At 40.6% G+C, this 25,535-nt stretch overlaps 1 protein-coding gene across 2 annotated transcripts in view; it reads right to left on the bottom strand.

The window, feature by feature from the left end:
• Window positions 1–25,535, bottom strand: part of NAXD (NAD(P)HX dehydratase) — an 870,139-nt gene that overhangs the window by 538,082 nt on the left and 306,522 nt on the right. For both annotated transcript variants that reach the window (XM_044072663.1, XM_044072662.1), the window contains exon 3: window positions 13,291–13,336. In XM_044072663.1, coding sequence (XP_043928598.1) covers window positions 13,291–13,336 — 46 coding nt within the window. The remainder of the gene's footprint in view (window positions 1–13,290; window positions 13,337–25,535) is intronic.

Raw genomic sequence — 25,535 nt, forward strand, 5'->3', positions numbered from 1 at the left:
AAGAGCTTAGTTTTATTTATTTAAATATTTTAAGTAATAAAGAAGAAAGGAAGGAAAGAAAAAGCAGCAGCGCAGACAGACTGTAACCCCGACGGGAAAAATTACACAAACTTTTTTTTTTTTTTTTTTAATTATGAAATAAAAAGGTTAGCAGGAGGAGGAATAAGTAACGCCCAAAGACCAACTTACAGGACTTTTGGATACTAAAACTGGCTATGGAGCTCACGAGCGACAAAACCTCGATGCTTCTACAAAGAGTGGCAAATGAGATTCAAGGTAATTTGGGGGAATGAGGTATTATGGGTAGGAGATGAGGAGCTCGAGCTTCAAATCATAAGCTTGTAAAGTGGCTGAGTCGGATCAGAGGGTTGGATCCGAAACCCACAGGTTGAGGAACAAATTAAAATGACATTAAATTGAGAGTTAACAGGGTCTGTAGTGACAACATTCTGAAAGATGGGACTTGGAGGAAACTGTTGAGAGTGGAGAGATCCAGAATTAGTCTCCACAATCCTTTTCTTTCTTTATTTTTTGAATAACCACACTGAATGGTACAACTGGATGTTATGCCACGGAGTACCTATAAGTGCCCAAACACCTCCAAATCCAGCAGGGTTCATCCGATCACTAAATTGTCTTTTAATACGACCAGCTCTACTGCACCAAAGAAAGCAGTTCCACAGCTCTTGGTATAAAATGAATGTTTTATTGTCAGCTAGCGTTAAAAAATGCCAAGGCATGTAAACTTGACTGACGAATTAGCGTAACTACATAACCACAAATACAAACGTTGACAACGCCAAAGCTAAAATAACTGACAAACAGCTAAAATGCTGCCACAGTATGAACTCGGTTAAGCGCTTTCACCCACATGATATGGGCTTCATCAGAACACCATTCCTAAAATACAGACGCCTTATATGACTTTTTAGGTGCCAAAACACCAATTCAAAAAACAGCGTTCCAAACGCTTAAAGGAACATCGATCGTCTTCCTAATATTAAATCGACCCAAAACAACAACAACGCAAAATTCTAAAAATTACCTAATAACTTAAAAACATTAATAACATTAATTGAACAATGCTAATCTACTATACAAAATTTTACAAATAATGTGCAAATGCTTATGATACTTTACTACTCAACAAATGAAATATGTATACCATATGTTGTGTAGTGATAGAAAATGCATTGTTGCCTTAAATATATGTAAACAATACTATATCTGAAATTATTAACTATAATTAAAAACTATTATTGAAAAACTATACTGGTGTTAAACCTTTTTCTATATATTTGTACAATATCCAATATTTTCCCAATATGATCTAATAATCAATATTTCTCAATGAAATGTATAATTACTCCCCAAAAAAATTATTAGATCATATTGGGCAAATATTGGATATTATACATACTGTGGTAGCATTTTAGCTGTTTTTTAACGCTAGCTGACAATAAAGCATTCGTTTTATACCAAGAGCTGTGGAACTGCTTTCTTTGGTGCAGTAGAGTTGGTCGTATTAAAAGACAATTTAGTGATCGGATGAACCCTGCTGGATTTGGAGGTGTTTGGGCACTTATAGGTACTCCGTCGCATAACATCCAGATTCTTTATTTTTTATTTATCCTTTACTGACCAGATTACTCCCGCTAGGCTTGTGGCCTCTTTTCAGGGGAGACCTCAGGTGGTATTTATACTCCTAGCGGAAAGTTGGCCCAGGCATCAAGGATCTTCCCTATGCATTTCGATAGGTGCCATGGAATCTTCTACATCCACCTGGGTTGCCACCAACTCAAGCAGATGCGGGCCTTGATTTAACGTCTCATCCGAAGGACAACTCATTCAGAAATGCGGCACCCCCTTATGCTGCTCTGCAGTGTCAGCTATTGATCTACTGGTTCCAGAATAGAACCTACAGACTTCTGAAGCAAAGGTATGTGGGCTGCCTGCTGTGCCATACAGACTGACGTCTCCTTTGCTTGGGATGTGGAATTGTCTGGCATAGATTCCTTTTTCCACATAGTGCGAATATACTGGTTCTATTGTGCCTCGCTGAAACAATGTTTGGATGATGGGGAACAGCAACTGTATCAGATTTTGAGGAGCACTACAAATGCCAGTGAAAGCAGGAATTTCATTCCAAGTCTTTCTGGACACATTCTGAAGGATATATAGAAGTGATTTGTCTGTGGTGATGAGTAGCCAGTTTGTTAGGGATGAGGAGACCCTTTTGAAAAGGGGTAGGGATGGACAGAGGGCTGGGTGGCAGATGGTAGTCATGCAGACTTGTCTGGGTAGAGAGATCTCCCAGATCTAGAATCCCTGACTAGTTTGCCCTGGAATCTTTTCCTAGGCATTTTTTGTCCTTATGAAAAGGCCTACATTTCCTAAGAGCAAAGGAAATGAACTTGGTAGGTATCTTGGCACTGACCTAATAAAAGAGCTGTCTACAGTACATAATTTTACCTTATTCATGTAGTTAAGAAAAAAGTAGCAACTTCCTAACTGAACAACAGATCCCTGTTTAGAGGTGAATTAACAGTTTTGCCTTAATATCCTCAGGAAGGGAACATAACTATGCATACCTCCTGATCACAGAACCTGCAGAAGCTTCTACTACACCAGTGCTACATCTAATGCTGTACCTGGTCACTTGGGAAGCCTGAGCCACCATGGATAAGGCCTGTTTAGTGCCTGGTTCATCAGGGGGGACAACATTTTATTTAATTTGCCCAGAATGGACAATTAGCATTTAGTCAGAGACAAACGAGTGGAAGATTTATAAAATTTTTATCCAATCTGTCTACTGCCCTGCTGTCTGTCAGAGGGAGGAGCACTGTCAGCTGGAAGCAAGTTGGAGGACTTATCAAGAGAGATGGAAAACACAAATGGATCTGCTAAAGGGTTCTTGTACAGGAATTTCAAGTCCTCAGGGCCCATGTAGAACCTATCAGGCCTTTTACGGGCTGGCGGTTGAGAGTCAAGTGCGGTGGAAGTGGATGCAAAAGAATCAAGGAAAGCTTATAGAACATGTGGCACAGGTGCAAAAAGGGGGATGCCTAATTCCAAGAGGCTATAGTACCTCTGATTAAATTCAGAAATCTGTTTGGATTACCATTCAAAATGTTTCAACATACTGACAACAGTATCCCCAAATGAAGCTTCTTCCACTGGAGAGTCAGGTAAAAGGGAATCCTCATCATCATAGGTCACATGGCCTGGAGAATGCATCTAGGATGAACAGGTCAAACAGTGCTCATCTGAGTCTGACTTATACTCTTCATTGTCAGAAGAGGTATTAAAATGTCTCTTTCATGGAGTGGAAAGAGAAGCAGACATAGCATAGGTCCTGTGAAGGACAGAGGTCAAAGTGCCATAATGGCTTTAAGCCCAGAGAGAAATCCATCCACTTTTTTCCTTGAAGTCTAGGGAAAAGAAATATTTTTAATTTTTCTGTTTCTTCTTACTTGGTGGGACATGCACTATGCAAAAAGGCTCTGACCACTAGTGAACCTCAATAAGTGATCCTGGGATGCCCTGTAGAATTTGCGGTATTCCCATAACTTATTCAAAAATTATTACACAGAGTTTCCCCTTCTCACCATCATTAAGTTTAGTAACTTCTAACCTGTGTAATGCAAATACCATACTGGGCTCTGGTGGGATCATGGTAGTAGGAGTCTGAACAACTATTGTGTGTACTGCGGGTTGTAATGCATCAGTTTATACATCAAAGTCTGACCGGGCAGCAGCAGTTTCAGCCCTAGGCCTCACATATTTTTTTTTCTTCTGAACAGGTGGGACATCAAGGGTATATGGGTCCACCGTCTTAACTTGTGCGATGCACTTAAGGTGCTCAGTTTCCAACTCGGAATTTGGTGATGAAAGTCAAGTTCTTAAGGTGTTAGTTAAACTATACAGTTTTGTAACTGTGCTCTGCACCTAGGCAGAAAGGGAACAGGGAGTGGATATTCTTGTACGGAATCTGTCGAGCCCAACTGTACTTTCCCTTCCTAAGCAGACATCTAATAGATGCAAGAAAGAAAAAGTAATGAAGATTTCATAAGAAGGCACTTATCAGAAACAGTGAAGACTAACACTATCAAAGACGATGAGTACAACAGACTGACAGCTGTGAGACCTGCATTCAGAGTGGCGATGAGAGTGTGAGGATTTAAGCTCATGCATCCACTATGTATGTACCCTTACTCCCAAGGGCTTAAGGTCATATGTCAGGCATACGGCTCTATGGAAGGTTTTGGCATTGGTATCCCTGCCAGACATCTCGGTTATTTGGTAAGATAACCCACTAGAATACTACAACAGTGATCTAAGAAAGGACATGGAATGGTTTTCAGTTTTTTGAACTTCTTTTTGGGTGTGAACAGGATATCAAAGGCAGAGGTTTCTGCCATTTTGAAATAGTGAAGCTCTTGAGGCATTGGATCTCCAGATAGGTATTAAGGGAAGCTAACCTAGGACAAAAGTTTTTAGGAAAAATGATTGGAAATTTTACAGTTATGGTTAACTGCATTCAGCCCCTAAGCAAAACAAATACTGAGAGTGGAGGTCTTTGTAAAGACTCTACCCTCAACAGTCACACTTTCCACAAGAACAAATTTTAAAGATAAAAATCATGAAAAAGAAGGTCTCCCAACAGGCCTCTTACCTGACCAAGCCTTGGCTATGGCAGCGGCACACAATGTGGTATTCTGACCAATGTTAGTGAAGCTTCTGCATTCAGACTGGCAGCAAAATAGTCTGAGGACCCTACACTCACATGTAACCTTATATACCCCATGTCCATGGGCTGAGGTCACATGCCAGACATAAGGTGTGTCAAGGAAGTATTTTTGGCTTTGGTACCCTGGCCTAGCATCAGTTTACCTTTGGCAGGATGACCAACAGGTACTGGAGTACTCCAATTTAGCCCTACTTGTTATTTGATTGAAAATGGCATTTTTATTCTTTGGAAAAAGTATACCTATGAATAGTGGTATCTTAGAAGAGATGCTCTCTCCTGGTCTGATGTCAGGCAAACTACTTTCTATGGTAAAGACAACTCTATTCCCAAGATGCATTTGAATGGTGGAATCAAACAGTTCATTGCTGGGAAGGGATCTGTCTCCTAATTTATTTGCCCTGGACTCGCCTGACCCTGCAAGCCTGTTGCTTCTTCTCAAACTGTACCCCTTGCTTGTACTGTGCCACCTGAACTTTTTCCAACAAAGGACCATTACATGGTGGGATAAACAGAAGTTATGTACTTAACATGATAGATCCACGTTGTCTGATTTTTGTCTGGTTCACCCATGGGTTGCCAGATCCAGTTGGATGACCTTGGCACAGACTCTGAAGCTTCTCGGTTCCAGGGCTCTGACTCCTCCCCTCTCCGTAATTCCTTCCACTCCGCCTTGGTACTTCAGATCAAGTTTACCTCAGTACAATGATTTACAGCAAATGTATTCAAGACTATAATTAGTATACAGGTAAAAAGGTAGGAATGGAAAAAGGTAGGAATAGAAGAGAGTCAGATAGGACTGTTCAGGGACAGGGTGTCCCAAACAACTACCCTGTCACCAGAAGCCCATCTGTGTCAATTTGGAAGGGGCAAGAGGGACGGAGGTTGAAGTGGATGAAAATCAGACATGGTTCTATTGTGAACTTCTGTATCCAATGTTGTCTATTTTCATGAGATTCAACCATGGGACAGATTCTCAAGCTGCCATACCTAGGTGGTATCAGGAAGGACATTCCGGAGAATGGTGATACCAAATGAAGAACATGATATGAACTGAACATCTAGTTTGCAGCGAGATAAAAAAGTATGAACTGTTGACCAAGTTGCTGCAGCAGAAATATCAATAAGTAGTTTATTAGAAAAAAGGTTGGCGTGGGCATTGCCCATGTGAAATGAGCTTTAGGTTTAGATTGTAGAGACAAGCCCTTTTTATGGTAGACAAAGGAAATGTAGTTGGATAACCATCTGGAAAAACTAACCTTATCAACTGCTTTGCCTAATGCAGGTTTGAGAAGGAAACAGAAACTTGATCAGGCTTTCTGAATTTCTTGGTCCTATGAAGATGGAACCGAAGTTGGTGATGAACGTCTAACATGTAAAATGTATTCACTTTTGTTTGAGAATCTGGGGAAAAAAGACAAAGATTAACAGACTAACTTAGATTAGTCTCAGATGCCACCTTAGGAAGGAAGGATGTTAGTTCTCAAGGAAACTGTCTTTATGAAAAGATAGGGAGGTCTGCAGGACAGTTCTTGTATCTCTGAAATCCATCTGGCTGACATGACAGCAACCAGAAAAATTGGTTTCCAAGACAGAAACTTCAAATCAACTGATGCTGTTGGTTCAAAGGGTGACTGAGTTAATGCCTGTAGCATGACGGTAATATCCCGGGAGGGGACTGGATCTCTGACAGGTGGCCGTAGGAGAAAGGTCCCTTCAAAAAGGCTTCAGACCTTTAAGGAAGTTATAGAATTCTCATTCTGCCCTATATCAAAACTAGAGATAGCAACTATTTGCACTTTGACAGTGGAGTAACTGGGAGCCACTGTGAAAAAGTTTCAGGCAAGAATTCTAAAACTGAAGTAATAGGAGCTGAGAAAGTATCCAATGGAAAACCATTTCCAATTGTTATAGATGATCACCTTAGTGGATTGTTTTTTGAGAAGCTGATATGATCTGAACAATCGAAGTTGGCAGCCTGGCATCTCTGGCCAAGGTTAGAACTGAAGGAACCAAGTGGTTAACTTCATGGAGTTCTGGTCCGGAGGAGGCAGTTTGGACAGGTATGATGATCGGTTTGGATAATGATCCAACATCTACGGTGAATATACTAGTAGAGGCCACAAGAAGGGGAACAACGCTTGCCAGGGCCAGGAGAGAGCAATAAGGATCATTCTGGTCTTGCACATTCTTGCTTTCTGTATTAATCTATTCATTAATGACAATGGGTGAAAAGGCATTGAGGAGACCTGAAGGCCAACTGTGGACTAGAGATCCTTTTGTGACTGTACCTGTGGAAGGGATCAGAGCAAAGTAACTGCTGCATTTGTTGTTCAGGCAGGATCCTATGACATTGCAGCAAGGCTGGCCCCAGTGAGAAAAATCATGGTTGTCACTATTAGATTGAGGGACCACTCATAAGACATTACGGCAGTTCTACTCAATTTGTCCACTAGTATACTGGATGCCCCCAGTACATGCAGTGCTGTCAGGAAGTAATGAGAAGACATAACCCACTGGCAAACTCTCAAGGTCTTGCAGGGGATAGAAGAGTGTTCCTCCTCTCTGTCTGCTGATGTACCAGACTACCAACATGTTTGACTACAGAAATCACACCTTTAGAGAGGGCAGACATTCTGGAATGACTGCAGTGCTAAGATGCCCTCATCTCCAAAATACTGATATGAAGATTGACCTGTGAGTGCAGCCAAGTACCTTGGATCATCTTCCCTTGAAAAAGCTCCCCCCACCCTAGAAAGAATGCGACCGTGGTTACTACAGCCACACGTGGGTCTATCTGAAATGGATGCCCTTCTGTCACTGAAAGAAATATTATCCACTAGGAGGTGGTCTGTCCGCAGATTCAAGTGACAGGAATTTTTGTAACTGATAAATGTTTTGGGACCATTGCACCATTAGGGTCCACTGAATCACTCTCATGTAATATCTGGCTGGGGGAACAATGAGGACTGTAGAAGCCATTAGACACAACAGGCAAAGAATTAGTGCTGCCGGAGAAGGGGAATGGAGTACTCAGGTCGGTGTGAGGACCAAAGAGAGCACCCTGGAGTGGGGAAACTTGGCAATCTGAAATCATGAATCCAGGTGACATATGATAAACTTTATTTGTGCATCAGAGGGAGCAGAAGGTCCAGATGGTTTGATAACTGAAAGTGGTGGTTAGTAGCCAATCATCGAGGTATGGGAAAAACATGGATCCCCAGCAGACGAAGATGGACTGCCACTACCGCCATCATCTTGGTGAACTCGCTGGGGCTATGGGGAAACCAAAAGGCAGGGCTCTGAAATGGTAATGATTGGCTCCCAGCCAGAACTGAAGAATCTCTTCAAAAACACCTCTATCTTTACATGATAGCAAGCATTCTTGAAACCTACGGTGCACATCCAATCGTCTTTCCTGAGAAGAAGCAAAATGGACTGAATTGTGATAATCTGGAATCTTGTCTGCTTAACATACTGGTTTAAGTGGCTCAGATTTAAGATAAGTCCAAGGTCCCCTGTTTTCTTGGGTACTAAAAAGAACCTTGAATAGACTCTGGCCTCCAACTGGTCTTTGGGAAGTTTTCTTTCTAGCAGCTTAGAAACGTCTGATGCTGCAAGCTCCCACTGACTGAATGGAACATGAGGAACATTTTTCTTCTTTATAGGAGGAAGATGAAATTATACTGAATATCCTCTGGAAATTGTGTTTAGCACCCAAGAATTTATGTTTTACCAGGCTCGTAGGTGCAGAGACAAGTGTCCCTGAATGCAGTAGCCGGATAACCCTTCAAGGGTGCTGAAAGGGCTTCTTGGTACACGGGCCATGAAAACCCTGGTTATGTGGTCTGCCTTTATCTCTTGGGTGATGTTCACAACTGCCTCCTCCTCTGCCATGATGAGGAGTATCACCAGGACTGTCCTGATAAGAGCTCTGTGATTTTTGGAACTTCATTTTTTTTACCAGTCCTCTGACTTCCAGAATAGGTTTTGTGCATGCGTGTGTGTGTGTGTGTGTGTGTGTGTGTGTGTGTGTGTGTGTGTGTGTGTGTGTGGTGAGGGGGGGCGGGACAGCAAAAATGGATTCCCACTGCAGAGAGTTATCTTGCTGACTCCTGGTTAGAGTATCTTTTACTTTAGGATCAAATAAGTGGAACCAGTAACAGGGGGCACTGAACAAGGAAGACTTAAGGCTTTCTGTAAAATCACAAAGATACATCCAGGCATGCCAAGCCATGGTGATGCCAGTGCCTGCTGCTCTAGCTCTGTCAATGATTGATTCAGAAAACAGTTGCATGGCTATGTTGGAAGTAGACTGGATGGTAGAAAGCTGGGAGTCCAGAGACTTCTGTATGTCCACAGGCAGGTTACCCGACAGGGACTTGGAAAACTCCTTGGCAAAGTCTCTCTGAAATATGGTGATGTGGGTTACATAATTCAGTGCTGCATGTGCGAAAGTTGCAAGTATACATCCATTTCCCAAAACAGTCCACTGCCTTAGGCTCCCTGTTAGGGGGATGGGCTAAAGAATTTTCCTCTAGTAGTTCTTTCTGGGGCCGCTACTACCACCATCACATCCACCGGTGGACCTTTGCTCCAATGTCTTCTCTCTTTTGGTGCTGTCAAAATCCTATCAGGTATTTTGGGAATGAAATCCACCACGTCGGAGTCCTTCCATGCCAGCTGAGCCATGAGATCAATCAGTGGATCAAAGGGTGGTAGCACTCAGGAGGATTTTGAGATGGAACCAAAGGCTTCCAGAACAGACTTATCTGGTAAAGGGCCATCTGTGGACTGTACCCTCTCTGTTTCATCAATTCAAAGATCTCACCATAGGTGACTTTTTCTGAGGTGGGATCTAGAGGAGCCTTTGCCTTCACCTAATTCTGTCTCTTCAGTGAAAGACTGTGGAGAAGCGTTTATGTGCTTCCAGTTGCACGTCTACTTCTTATGAACTGGTTCTTGTGGGAGGTCGGAAAACTCCAAACCAGACTGGGGGCTAATGTAACATGTAGCCTGAGAAGCTTGTGGTATCAACGATCTCTGTCTGACAGGTGCACGGCAAGAAGATTCCTACTGGGGTTCAGATGGAACCAAACTGGATGGATCTACCTTCTCCCTTCTGTATTGACAGTGCCCTTTCAAAAGTCTCGGAGGCCGAGGACACCATAGGTTACATAGACCTCCTCCTATCCTCAGACAGACAAGAAACCTTTGAAACAATAGGTCATGGCCCTGAAGCTGACCTCTGTTCTAAGCTATTGACTGTCAAAGCACTGAGCTGAGGGGAAAGGACAGCTTTGACAACTTCAGTGTCAACCCATCCCCCTGAGGCCAGGGCCCCAAAGCTTTAGCTTAGATTCTCTTCTGGGTCTAAAAATATCAGCCAAAAGAGGGATGAAAGTAGCCAAAGTAGCTCGGACTGCTGGCTCAGACACAGGCACTCCAGAACAGATCGAAACCAAGTTTGCCAGGTCTAAGGGGCAGACCGTGACCAAAGAAGGAAGAGGAGGGGTAGTTGTTCCAAGACTCAGCACATATCCAGGAGACAGCACCAAGGGAACCCTGAGCTGGGTCTGCTTTCTAAGGATCATTCTCATCATCCTGATGACATCTTGCTCAGTAAGGCTTCTGGCTGACTGAGTAGAAGAAGCCACTGATGGTGGTCTGGAATACCTCCGTTCCTGGAGCATGGTTGAATGTAGTTGTGGGCTCAACGGGTCCAGGGAGAATCAGGACTGAGAAGGAGATGGACAGATCTGAGGGACTGCCAGTTCTGACCAACGAGGAACTTTAAGATCAGACTTGGATAAAGCCAGATCCAGAGAACACTTCCTAGATCATTCAGACTCTGATTTTTCCATGTATTTCAGCTTCTCCTTCTCTTTTCTTTCTCACTCTCTTTATCTTTCTCTCTTTGTCTTTTTCCTTGCCTTTTTTTTTTTCCTCTTGCTGTAGAGGAGGCTTTCAAGAAGTAGAAAACAATGTAGACCCCATATGTGGAGGGAAAATACTCTAGAAAACAAGTTTTCCCAGCTTGGTCTGGAAAGCCCTAGAACTAAAAGAAGTACAGGACTGGCACTGAGTTTCTAGATGGGCAGCACTCAAGCGGTAAGCAAAGTGAATGTGGATCCTGGGGTAGTGGCTTGTGTCCACATTCAGTGTGCTTTTTAAAACCTTGCCCATCTGCCATACTTGAAAAAGCTATGTACAAACTAACACAAGCACACAAAAAGCAACACACTAATCTACAGCCTATAAGAAACACTATAAAAACCTATAGAATTATATAAAATGCAATAACACGTTAGTATACTATTTAACTAAAACTTCTCATCTACCTATCTCCTAACTTCTACATGTCAAGTTAAACTACACACAAAAAACGGACAGAAATGTTCTCTTGGTAAAAGGAGGAGTGAAAACGTATTAGCAGCATCACAAAATGATATAGCAATGACAAGCCTTTGCAAACATGACAGAATTCTTCAAGTGGCAAACAAAGATCAGAAGCACTAGGGCAGTGTGGAGGGAATTTTATGGGTACAGGAGGAGTCACAGCCCTGCAACAGAGAAGCTTCAGAGTCAGTGCAGAGGTCTGATCCGATCTGATTTGAAATCTCAGACAAAAATTGACAACACTGGACTTCATGTTTTATCTACGAATAGGCAGTGGGATAGATGTTTGACAGAATGCAGCATTTTGCCTTTCTCTTTCAACTGAGGATCTCATGACAAGATTCTTATCTGGGGACCAGCATGGCAAGTTCACCTTTGTGGTTATCAAAATATATAAATAAATCAGGCAATAAAAAAACAATGGATGGCACAGGCAAAGATACCATCTGTTTGGACTTCCTAAACAACTTGCATTGTTGTCCTGCATTGGTCTCAACGGAGTGGCAGGATTTTGGCATTTCTTGCACTATACTAATGCATCTCCCTGGCAAATGCTTCATAATCAAAAGGTTACAATAAAACTCGTTGTGAAGACTGTGAAGCTAAAGCACCAACACAAGTGAGACCAACATCAAATCCCTTAAAGGCAGGACAGGTGCATGTGTTTTGGGGGGCTCCACAATAAGGTACTCAACACTTGTGAGTTTGTACATCTGCAAGGCTGCCTGACTGACCTATTTCTGCACTGATTAAGCTGCCCAAGGTGTTTCACTTTAAGCACAGATTAAAATGAAAAGTGATGTAATTTCTTATCTGACATCTTAGTTGCTGGTTTTAAGAACTAGCAAGTTTTTGCGATCTCTGTTATTTTCTCTGTGGCAGGCAAGAACTTAAAGCCTTCACTTTCCTTAATCTAGAGGTTTTACTCAATTTTAAACAGCTCTCCAAAGTCGTCCGCATTTTGTCCTGGTCCCTCACAAAACAGACAAATATGGAAATCTTTAGAGGAAACTGTCCTGCACACAGACAGAGACGCAGACAGAGACGCACACACAGAGACACAGACAGAGACGCACACGCACACAGAGACGCGCGCACAGACACACAGACAGACAGACACACAGACAGACACACAGACAGACACACAGACAGACACACAGACAATTCTGATAGAGATCACAAACATTTCACATAAAACAACTAAATGTCAGTAATCTGCTGTTTTTTAATAACAGCTGTGGCAGTGGCCTACTGGCAGGAAATGCGCTTGCAAAAGAAAACTAGTGTTTTTAGCAGCAAGAAGAAATGATGTACAAGCATGCCAAGACTAGTTATATGGCAACCTTGCATTACCAGATAGCATTATATATTCTTTCAAGATTAGCAATAACCTAAACAGTGGGACAGAAAGTGCTATGGAAAATCTACCAAACAGCTTCAATGATAATTAAGATCAGACTTTATGATCTTCTGTTACAGGACATAACAGTAAAAGCCCAAGTAGTTCCACCTAAAGAAAAAGTCGAAGAGATTAAGGTGATTCAGGCACATGTGCAGAAAAGAAGAAAATCTGGTGAAGAGGAGGACAAGGGTGTCCAGTAAAGAGGTGGATGGATTGTGTAAGAAAAGACCTGCGACGGTCAGGTAGGAGTGTTGAATAAGGTAAGAGATTGGCACTGAATAGAGACAGATTCCAACCATTGACAAGACACCCTGACCCCAAGTAGAAAAGGGGGGGTGATGATGATGAGACACAGTGTCCCTCTCCAGAGTAACAAATTATTACACCAAAGTACCAGGAACATTTTAGCATTAATTTTTGTAAACTGTTGCTGAACTACATTGAATTCTTGGGATGGAGAAGCTGTATTCAAGGGAACTATAGCAAGTCATTTCTTAAGGAAGAAACATACCACCCCTTAACAATAAACCAAGCACCAGACATTCAACCCTCCACAACCCCCAAACCAAGTTCAGGCTCTAAACCTCTAAATTTATGGGAAATCTTATCGATATCTAGTAACTATAAAGACACAAGATACAAAGTACTGTATAACTATTACTCACATTCATTTAAATCACATCAATAAAAGGTTTTCTGCACAACTGATTTCTGAAGTCAAAAGGCTTGCAAAAATTCTTACCACTTTGAGAGCTGCAATTGCTGCAAAGTATGGTGCACCTGTGTACCTGCAAATAAGACAAAATACATTCATTTAATCAGCTGTACTCCTACATGAATTCTAAGCAGAAAATGTCTGTTATGTAACACAAAATGATCATAACAAATGCCTCTCAAATGTCTACTAACATTTACATTAGCAATATTGTACCTATACTGTGCAAATCTTCTACTCTCTACAGATGTCCATTTCAAATGTCCTGAAAAAAAGTCTGAAAATGGTAATTTATGTTCACTGCTCCTACTGTGCTTTAAAAGGTAATGGGCGTGGTTCATGTTATCATGCACTTTTAAAATATATAACATGGTTAATGAATTATCTTGTCTTGCTTCATTGGCAAACAAAGCCATCATAAGGCAATTTCTACTACAACTTCAAAATCTATCTCTCTCCAAAATGCAATGCAGCCTCTGATACCAGCTTCTCAGGACATGACGATTTTCAACACTATCAATTTCTCAAGTACCCCTGTCTTACTCAACACTAAACTGCATGCAAGGCCCTTAGATGACTGCTACAAACAGGAGCTACTGATCATGCCTTCCTGTCCCTACTGAAGAACGCCAGCAAGCTTATAATTCCTTCTTCAAACCCGTAATTTAGCAATGGAATAAAACCCTTCCTAGTTCCAGAATATCTACTTACTCTACAGTCCTTGAAAGATTTAAAAAAAAAAAAAAAAAAAAAAATCAGCCTCATGACAAATACCCAGGTCAATGCTGCTGCTGGCCTTGCAAGGATCTTTTTAGGTCTCCAACAGTCATCTTTCCTACTCCTCCTAGTGCACGCAATCTGAATTTCAGACAAACTTAAGAATCAGTGTATGCACACTATCAAACTACATCTAAGTAGTATAACTTGACAGTTAAAATGAAGTGCATTCTTCAGAGAAGCTGGACCATAGCCACACAAAATTATGCATTTCAAGCAGTCACTCTACCATGTCAAACCTCTGGTTATACTGAAGACAGGCGTGTGTGTTGTGACACTGACAAAAGTAAGTTATAACGGAGTCACTCTGAAGTTATACTAGCAACCAAATGAAAGAAAATGAATCACAATCAATCTCTGTGGGGCTGTTACAATAACCAGTGCCATTGCACAGTACATTTCTGCAGAAATCTGGTATATAGTGAACTGAAGATCCAAAAGGTATGAATCAGTATAAAAAGTATATAAAGGTCATGCTGAATGTAGTGATTGCCACATCAAACATACCTAAAAGATGGTCAAGAATTTGTTCCACAAAAAAATACCAAGCCAGCAGCATCAACTTCCAAACAACTAATTTAGGTAAGTGCTGCATTTCTTGACAAGAGTCCCTTGCCCAACTGCCATTTTCTTTTTAGCAGCCCTCTAAACAGACTTGCCCTAGTTCTTCCTGAAAGGCTATATTCTTAGGAGAATACACCATTTTAATTCTAAATCTTAATTTACAAGTTCTCCATACAGAGATAAAAATAAAAGTATTACAAGAGGTATTCACTATAACCTTGGATCTCTGAGATGAGACTCTGGCAGTAGGATTAAAAAAAGGACTAGTTCTCATACTCAGTCAGACTTAATTTTTTCGCAATGTGCCAAGGCAACCACCACTGACTTGATCAGCGTGGTATCTGTCTTACCTTCCAGTTCTGACCAGCAATCACACTCTCAAGCAATACCAGAATGAAGTATGCAGAAAAATTGCTCCCCAAACTCCATTCCAAAATTATCTAGGCCTAGTCATGAGTCCAGGATGGATGGAGAGAGAGAGAGACAATGAAAAATAAAGGGAACATAGGCAGGCACCTCTCCTGCTGCTAGGTCATAGTCTTGAAACCCCTCAAAGTACATTACATTTTTGCATAGGATAATGACTGGATTATGGTCCTGGCTTGATCTAACAAGTTTTAAGGGGAAACAAGTAAATAAAAGAACACTGAATGAAAAGTTTCCTTTAGCAAATAAATGTTTACAATGTAACGTAAGAAGCTTGCAGCTGAAGGCAACTGTGTTTCTGGTTCTCAGATTTCCATGGATGGAAGCTGATAAAGGCAATAAACAGAATACTCTTTTTCAATGGCTAAAAAAATAATGTTTTCTGAAAGCATTTTCAAGTTGGTTTCCTACATCAGGGAAAGGAATAAAGATAAAACAAAAACAAACAGCACTCTGCGTAAATAGAAGCATTAGGCTGTAATATGCATCTTAGAAGATGTACACAGTTTTGTTTGTATTAAGTTAACAGATTATAAGGATGTTCTGTGTGTGTTTTTTTTTTTTTTTTTTACACACAAACCTGATTAAGTATTTATTTGGTACGAAAGTGATCTTTGTTAAAAGTGTTTCAGTTTATAAGTTACTAATATTTATTCTGACAGATGTTTAGTGGTAGATCTGTTTGTTAGTCATTTTATTAGTGAGTTGGTTTCTTAATTAATAATGTTTGGATTAGTAGGTTAGTCTTAATAAGCTGTTCTTGTATTACATATTTTAATTTGTCTCTAGCTTTTAAGTTTCAGTTCTAAGGTAGCAAAGTCTCAGTTTACATTGTGGTGTTTAGGTGGAAGGGGGACTTGGTTAAAGGAATGAGTTTAATGCTTTTATTGCTCTTAACAGAACCACCACCTGTAACCACTCTCTTGCTCCAAATAACCTGATTATATATAAATTAATGAATGTCTAATGCTTTTCATTGTACTCAACTAGGATCACTTGTTTGCGTGTTTCAATAAAGGCTGTTCCAATTTTAACAACTGTGGACCTCCTACAATTTTATTTTGTAGTACGTATTTTAAAGTTCGATTTTCTATCAGTGAACTAGGTGCATGACATATTTCAAGGTCTGAACTTTACATCCTTCACACTGCAAAGTTTCTGCTTGGTTTGCTTTTGACCCCACTATAGGTTGCATATTGGGGTTTCTGAGACTGGGGGATACCACAGATTTTTCTTTTTGTATTTGATAAAGACAGGATTTCAGGATAGTTACTCAATGGAATATTGGGGACAAAGGAAAAAGGGAAGTACTTATATTAACTGACAGAGGAGAAAAAAAAAGAATGTTAGATTTGTAGTCACAAGGGGCTACCGGCAGGGGAAGAATATATTCCACCTAAAGCTGCTACAATGGAGCAAGATAATTCTAAGAGAAATAATCAGCTTTCAGCAGGAAATATTAATTATAGGCGGGGACTAGAATTTGATTTGCATCAATGAGGATGCATCTTGGGGCCCAGCAAGGAAATCACAAGGTAGATTTTTGAAGAAATTTATGAAAATGTTTCGTATGGAAGATGTGAATTCAGCAATAGGAGCTTGGAGACAATTTCCTTATTATTCCCCAGATACAAAAACTGGTCTAGGGTAGACAGAAATTATATTCCACAGGACCACTGGTCTAGAGTAGACAGAAATTATATTCCACAGGACCACACATGCATTTAATTGAAAGCTTTGATATGCATCCAACTATTTTAGATCATGTGCCAATAATAACTAATAAAAATGAGACACTGGTGCTTCCCTACCTATCTGTTAAACAGAAAGGAATTTAAGGAATGGGTAGTGGAAATTATTTGGGTGTTATTAGGGAAGATAGCATCTTCTTCAGAAAATATAGCTAGGGAGTAGGAAAAATTGAAATTGGAGTTTAAAAACAGAAGTAGTAAAAGAAAAGAGACGTTTAGGAAATGCCAAGAATTACTATAAGGGACTGACAAACGTTAAAGTACTGCAGAATAGGGGGAACCTCACACAAAAGGAGGCACACATGCAGAGTGCTAAAGGGAACACAAGGGCTACCTCAATAATATGCATAAGTTTAGACAGACTGCTGTTAAGCCATTTTTTTTATATAACTTCACAGCACAGAAGCTTTTAGCACAATAGCTCAGGCAACAAAGTAGAAAGAGATGTTGCCAAACTTAGGGAACATATACAACAAGGAAAATAACCAGAGATCCTGTAGCTGTATTAGATACACAGCACAAGCAGAAAGCTACAATTCAAAGTGGAAAGGGATGATGATGAAATGGGAAGGGGGGCTCAAGAAATAAGGAAATACTGGGATTCTGAATACAGCTCTTTAAGGAGTAACACAATAACCACACAGAATACTGTACTCAGGAAACTGCAGAACATATTCTAAGATTCTTACTAAGCCAACATGGGAATGGAGAAAAGAGATTCTGCCAATGGGGGTGACTGCAATTAGTGTACAGAGAATAGGCAAGCGGAGGCTAGAATTTACTGTAGAAAACTGGCAAAGGAACCAAGATATTGGGAGCAAATAATTAGAGAGGTAAAGGTAACAGAATGGGAAAAGGCCAAGAATTAATTTGGACTGCAGGGTATGGACTGCCCTATCTATCAAGGACTGATATCACAGTACAAGCAAAAAGAAAGGAATAGGGGGATTGTAACTGAAAAAACATCACTGGTACAGTTTTTAGTAATTTCTACAACAGAAGCTGCTGTTAAAAAAGTGACAAATATTATGGCATATAAAATACTGCATGATAACTATATGAATCACAGAAGGTTAGACAGGATTGGAAAGTGGGATTGGATAAGCAACTCACAAAGAAACAATGGGTGGATATATGTATGGCTCCCAAATATGAAAAACTCTAGAACATTGAGGATCTTTGCTTGAAAGTGTTTGCATAGGTATTTTTATACCCCAAGCAGACTCCAAAGAATTTTTCCTCAAGCAGACTGTAAATGTTGGAGGTGTGATGGGGATGAAAGGGGTAACTGGGAACATATTTTTAAGAGAGTGTAATGAGTTGACAGACTAAAAATTCCCTTAACACTACTCTGTCAGAAATACTGGGTAACAAATTGGTGTAACTAAGGAAATAATTAATTTTTTTTTTTTTTTGGCTAAGATACAGACCCTGAATTGCCTAGACATATTAAAGCCTTGCTAAGATTAATTCTGGTGGCTTCCAAAAAAATCAATAAATGAAAAATGTAAATCAAAGTCTAAACCAACCATAGTAGAAGTAATGCTACAGTATCAGAGATTAAAGAACTGGAAGTGGGATCTTTAGAAAAGGGTAGGAGCAAATTACACAGAAAAAATGAGAGTTATAGAAAAAGAAAGTTATGTACTCACCATAATGATACATCTGTGTTGTTCATTTTAATTCTTCCTCAACTGAATAGGTTGCGGATCTGAATCGACTGCTTTTTCCAGATCTTGGGATCCAACTCACAAGCTCCTTCATTTACCCATAATGCCCCATTAACCTAACATACCTCAGATTAAGACTGCTGCCCCCACCCCCAGTAAACCATGGTTAATACTTAAGGAAATTAATAAAAGGTAGAGATGAAAGAAATAGAACTGAAGCTCAAACAAGGAACTGAGGTTCCAAAATTATCATCCCTTACGCCACTCAATGATACAAGGGAAGGGGTTGGGAGGGTGGAAAGTTGAGGAAGTATGAAAATAGACAACACAGATATAGTTATGGTGAATACATAATGTTTTTATCTGATGTTACCATTTTCTCTCATTCCTCAACTGATGGGACACAGTCCCCAGCTAGCTAAACCTTGGGTGTTCTTCATGGAAGGATATTTCAGGACACTGTGGAGCCAAAGGCAGCACTGTTCCTAGAAATCCAGTTTGCAATGAGAAATAAAAGTTATGAACAGTGGTCCAAGTGGCAGTGGCACAAATGTCATCTAAAGATGTCCTTGTCCAAAGGCTGAAGAAACTGCTATAGACCTAGTAGAATGAGCTCCAGGGGGCTTAGGCAAAGACAACCTCTTCGGATACAGATAAAGCATATGTAATCAGTTAACCATTTGGCTAAAGTCACTTTACAAACTGCCAAGCCCAATCTGTTTGGTGAGACGGATACAAACTGGTCCGTTTTCCCTGAAATATTTGGACTGATGGAAACAGAACCAAAGTTGTCTGTACACATCCAAAAGATGGAGCATATATTTTCCCTTACTAGAGAAATTTGGAAAGAAAACTAGTTCGGATATGCATCTAGCTGATGTAATAGCAACTAGAAAAATCATTTTCTATGAGAAAAACTTTAGGCCCATCTTTGCTGAGGGTTCTGGGTCAGACCTTGCAGCAGGACAGTTAAATCCCAAGGAGTAGGATCCTGATCCTTGGAATCTGAATTGCCTAAGCAGGAAGGAGACCTTTCAGAAAGATCTTGCATAATCTAAAAAAAAAAGCTGAGGAAGAATTGTTTTCACAATAATGGAAGTTTGAAATAACAGCCAACTGCACCCTTAGCAGGGAAACTTGCTCCCTCCTTTCAAATAGAAGCAAAAAATTCAAGTACAACTGGTACAGGGCCAGAAAGAGCGTCCAGATCTCTCAAGGCCCAGAATGGAAATCTTTTCAATTTACTTTTGCAGTGGAAGCCTTCAGAGAAGGCAACAAAATATGCCAGACTGAGGAGGAAAGCCTGGGCGGTCTGGCCATCAGTGGAACAGGAGAAACCATGTGACCAACTTGAGTTATGTTATGTCCGAATGAGTCTGAGCTGGGGTCCAGCATTCAAGACAGATGAAGATGAGCCACATAAAAGGAAAACAAATTTGATGAAGCCACAATATGTGCAATGAGAATAACTTTGCTCTTCAACCGGTATGCTTTCAGTTGGAATTTGGTGATTAGAGGCAACAGAGGATAAGCATAAAGGAGGGCCAGTTGTGAACTAAAGCATCTCTTGCAGACTTCCCTACAGGAGGAATCAGGGCGAAGAACCTACTGCACTTGTTGAGGGGAGAAGCAGAAAGGTAGCAACATGGCTGGCCCCATCAGCAGAAAATTCTTTCAGCCACTTTGATATCCAGAGACCACTTGTGAGGCATCAGAATGGACCTGCTTAGTTTGTCTGCAATCATGTTAGTTTTCCCCAGTATGTGCAACGTTACCAGAAAGCAGGCGGAAGAGACTGCCCTTTGCCACACTGTCATTGCTTCTCGACATAGCAGATAAGATACCCCCACCCCCACAGTTTGCTGATATACCAAACTACAGACATATTGTCCATTTGAATTGCAGTCGTCCTGGATAGGAGCGTCTTGAAAAGCCTGCAACACTAGGAAGACTGCTCTAATTTCCAGAACATTGATATGCACCCTGGCCTATTATGGGGACCATGTACCTTGGACTGTCCTTCCCAAGAAATGCCCCCACCCCAGTTGGGAGGCATCCGTGGTCACTGTAGCCACAGGCAGTGGGACAACATAAGGATGGCCTTGAGAAACTTCGTCTGAGCAAAGCAACTAAAGATGATATTTTTTGCAAGTCCGAATGATCCTGACTAGGGCTAACAAGAGCTGAAGAAGAATAGACCACTGCACTGGGAGAATCTACTGCAGAATTCGCATATAAAACCTAGCTAAAGGAACCACAGTGATTGCTGCCATGGATCCTAAGGCCTCCAAGATTAGATTATAAGAATGCAAGGTCCTTTTTTTGACCTGGGATCTGAGAGTCTATACTCTCCTTGGTGGGAAAGATGCTATCTGACTGAGTGCGTCTAGGCAAGCACCTATGAACACACTATGTGTAGGTGTGAATTGTGCCTTACTGTAGTTGAGTGTGATACCTTGGAGAGGACATAATTGGAGCAAGTAGTCCCTTGCTTGCCGAATTAGATGTCTAGTTGGGTTAGTTAGGAGCCAGCTGTCTAGTTATGGAAACACTCTGAATCCCAGGAGTCTCAGGTGAGCTGCTACTACTGCCATACATTTGGTGAACACCCTGAGGGCTGTGGTGAGTCCAAAGGGCAGTGCTCTGAACTGGTAATGACTGGCTCTGAACCGAAGGCACAGATGTCTTCTACGCCACCTGTTCATTTTGATGTGATTAGTACGCGTCTTGAAGATCTATTGAGCACATTCAATTATTCTTTCACAGCAAGGGCAAAATAGATTGAACAGTGGCCATCTGGAACCTTGAATATTTCACATAGTGGTTTAATTTGCTGAGATCCAGAATGGGGCTCAAGTCCCATCTTGAGTAGGTTCCGAATCCTATCTGGTCTGACCGGACCTTCTGGATGACTTTTTCTAGCAGCTTTTCTACTTCCAAGGCTGCCAACTCCCTCTGATTGGGTGGAACATCAGGGATTCTTTTCATTTTCAAAGGGGTGAATTTGGGAAAATGGTAGGAAATAACTTCTGGATACAATTCTCTGTACTTGGGAATCTTTTTAATGGATGCCCAGGCCTTGGGGAGCAGAGACAAGAAACCCTCACTGCCTGCACACAGCAACAGTTGGGCAACCTTTCAGGAGCGATGACAGGGTTTGTCTGAGAAAGAATCCCAGAATCCCTGGTTCTGTGGACCACCTCTGCTGTGGGGACATATGTAATCAGTTAACCATTTGGCTAAAGTCACTTTACAAACTGCCAAGCCCAATCTGTGGACCATCTCTCAACCATACCAAATTCCTCAGTACTTACTGATTTTGAGGGCAAAACAATACGGTGCGATGAATTCCTGAGTTGCCCCTTCGATTCCTGATTTTTTTTTAATTTTTATTTACAGACTGAAGTTGAAGTTGTGGCTGAAGTCATAACACATCACCCATGTATCCCACATAATCTACGTGCAGGGTCTTGCGTGATGACATCAGTGTCTTAAGGCAGACTGCCAGTCTGTCGGAGACTTGGACATTGCGCACAGTGTTTACCATTACCATCTGACCCTGTCTGGAGTCTGGACCGAGCTATAGCACAGCAGCAAGCAGAATAAGGAGCTATTTGTTTTTACAATTTTAACTTTCAAGCTTCAAGTTGTTAAACCTCCGCCCAGCAGCTCAACCTCTTCTCAAGGTAAAGTAAAAAGCAAAACAAACAAAAAAAATGTGCAAGCATGTCTTAAAATGAGTTAATGCCTATTAGAAACTGTCTCTGCATTCTGCAGACTGCAGCAATTGTGGAAAAATGGGGATGTCATGTCGGATATTGTGCTGCTACTCTGTCAGTGTTTAAAACATTTCTTAGCAAAGGAACTGTAAATTTGTATTGTCCTGTTGTAAGAAGTAAGCAATTGTCAGTGTTCCAACTTAAAGTGTTACTGGAATCCAATAAATAACAGCTTAAATGGAGGCAACAACAAGTGTTGGTTTAAGATTTAAGTTCAAGCTTCCTGGGAACAGTTTCTGCAATTTCACTTAATTCCGTTCCAGATAGTCAGATGTGCAACAAGGTCCCAAGTCTTGAGTTAGCTAAAAACGGTAATGTAGAACAGGTATTTGTGCTTTTCTATTGTCCTGGGACTGCTGCTCTGTGCTCAAAAGATGCAATCAATCATGCGAGCAATCAGCATGAATTAATCCATCACTGATTCAGAGGTTCTTAATGTAATTTAGGAAGAAAAGAAACTAGTGTTTGTTCACATTTAAAAATATCATGTTTGGACCAATGTTTTCTAACTGAATAAGATTCTGATCCTGTGGGAGGGGAGGGCCATTTACATCTGTAGTAACAAGTTTAGCATGTTTGATTTTTTTACTTGTTATGCCTGTTTTTGTCTCATACCTAGTACTTAATCTGTGTTTTCAGTTTTGTGTTCGTGAACTTTTGAAAATGTTAGTAACATCCTGCAGTGCATAGATTCATGTGACAGTTTATACAGTGGACATAAAAAGTGTAGACACACCGTGTTACAATGCCAAGTTTTTGTGATATAAAAAATGAGACCACAATAAATAATTTCAAAACTTTTCCTACCTTTAATGTGATCTATAACCTGTACAATTCAATTGAAAAACAAACAAATCTGTTAGGGAAAAAAAATTAAAAAACATACAATAAGCTGTTTGCATAAGTGTGCACACATTTAAACTAATACTTTGCTGAAGCACCTTTTGATTTAATTACAGCATTCAGTATTCTTGTGTAGGAGTCTATCAGCATGGCACATCTTGACTTGGCAATATTTGCCCATTCTTCCTTGCAAAAGCGCTCCAAATCTGTCAGACTGCGAGGGCATCTCTTGTGCATAGCCCTCTTCAGGTCACGCCACAGCTATTCTATATGTCTGGGCCATTCCAAAACTTCTGGTGAAGCCATTCTTTTGTTGATCTGCATGTATGCTTGGGGTCACTGTCGTGTTGAAAGGTGAAAATCCTCTTCAGCTTTCTAGCAGATGTCTGAAGGTTTTGGGCCAAAAGTGACTGGGATTTGGAACGGTTCATAATTCCATCCACCTTGACTAAAGGCCCAATTCCAGCTGAAGAAAAGCAACCCCAAAGCATGATACTGCCACCACCATGCTTCACCGTGGGGATGGTGTTCTTTTGGTGATGAGAAGTGTTTTTGTGCCAAACATATCTTTTGGAATTGTGACCAAAAAGTTCAACCTTGGTCTCAGACTATAAGACATTTTCCCACATGCTTTTGGGAAATGAAGTATTGTTTTGCAAATTTTAGCCGGGCCTGGATGTTTTTCTGTGTAAGAAAAGGCTTCCATCATGCAACCCTACCCCACAGTCCAGATATATGGAGAATAGGGCAGATTGTTGTCACATGTAGTACACAACCAGTACTTGCCAGAAATCCTGCAGCTCCTTCAGTGTTGCTGTAGGTCTCCTAGCAGCCTCCCTGACCACTTTTCGTCACGTCTTTTCATCAATTTTGGAGGGACGTCCAGTTCTTTGCAATGTCAAGGTTGTCCATATTTTGATTGTCTTCACTGTGTTCCATGGTATATCCAATGCTGTGGAAATTTTTTTGTACCCTTCTCCTGACTGACACCTTTCAACAATGAGATCCCTTTGATGCTTTGTAAGCTCTCTGCGAACCATGGCTTTTGCTGTAACAGGCAAGTGAGTAAAATGTCAGGAAAATCCTACTAGGACAGCTGAACTTTACTTGGGGTTAATCAGAGTATAATTGATGGCAGGTGTGTACCCAAGAAGACTGAATGCTGTAATTAAATCAAAAGGTGCTTCAACAAAGTATTAGTTTAAGGGTGTGCACATTTATACAACCAGCTTATTGTACATTTTTTATATTTTATCCCCAACAGATTAGTTTTTCAAATGAATTGTACAGGTTATAGGTCACATTAAAGGTGGGAAAAGTTTTGAAATTATTTATTGTGGTGTAATTTTTTATATCACAAAAACCTGGCATTTTAACAGGGGTGTGTACACTTTTTATATCCACTGTATGTCTACAAACAGTGCTATTTAAAACATTCCTTGGTAACAAGATACATTTAAGAATGTGATGACAGTTAATGTGCATGGCAGTAAATAAAACAAAGGATGACAAACTAAACCAAATGAAGAGTGCTTTCCCACACGTAGCCACAATATGCTAAACTGCTAATGACTGCGTACACAAGTCAATGTTACATTGACTAGACTACTGCTGTACACTACCTCTTCCATCATTCATGTAGGGTTTTAAGGAAACAGATGAAAACCTTAAAACACTGTAGGCACTATCTACATGCAAGGCTATATATGCAACTAATATTCAAACAGCTAACGGAAAACTAACATTTTCAAAGAATAAAAACTTTGTATCCACCGGACAGCGATTAACACAAAACGTAATAGTTTACACGCACAACTTACCAAACCTTACATTAAATAGCAGCTTCCACATGAACTGGACTAAGGCACTATAAAACAACAAGCACTTATAAGAATATTACACCATTTTCCCACCACTCATGTTACATCTGTCCCTCCATAAGTGTTGTGGAGGAGTGAATTGTACAAGGTGGATTCGATAATACATGCACATATGGCATTCAGGGAACACAGCAAGACGTACGTGGCAAAGTTTTCTTCTTTTCTGCAGTGTTTGGATTTAGCATTTATATAGTTGGCTGTTTCAGATCTGCAGTTAAATAAAACTAACTCTGTTTTGAGTATTATGACATCCTGTATAGCACACGATTGTGAAACTATCCATTAATTTCCTTTAAATGCATGAGTGATCACAACTGTCTTCTGTCACTCCTTCCTTCTGTAGACTTGCCTCAAATACTTTAAATGTATCCGTTATAGCCAAAAATATAGAGTACCCAGAAATTGCTATTTTGTATCGAATTTAATGTTATCACCCCCTCAACCCCACCCCCCAACAATTTGACTCTGGGATGCTTTGGTCTCTCTCTCTCACGAGATATATATACATACATATATATATATATATATATATATATATATATATATATATATATATGTGTATATATGTATATATATATATAT

The sequence above is a fragment of the Protopterus annectens genome, chromosome 5.part0 (assembly GCF_019279795.1).
Source record: "Protopterus annectens isolate FY-2018-M chromosome 5.part0, PAN1.0, whole genome shotgun sequence".
NCBI lineage: Eukaryota > Metazoa > Chordata > Ceratodontiformes > Protopteridae > Protopterus > Protopterus annectens.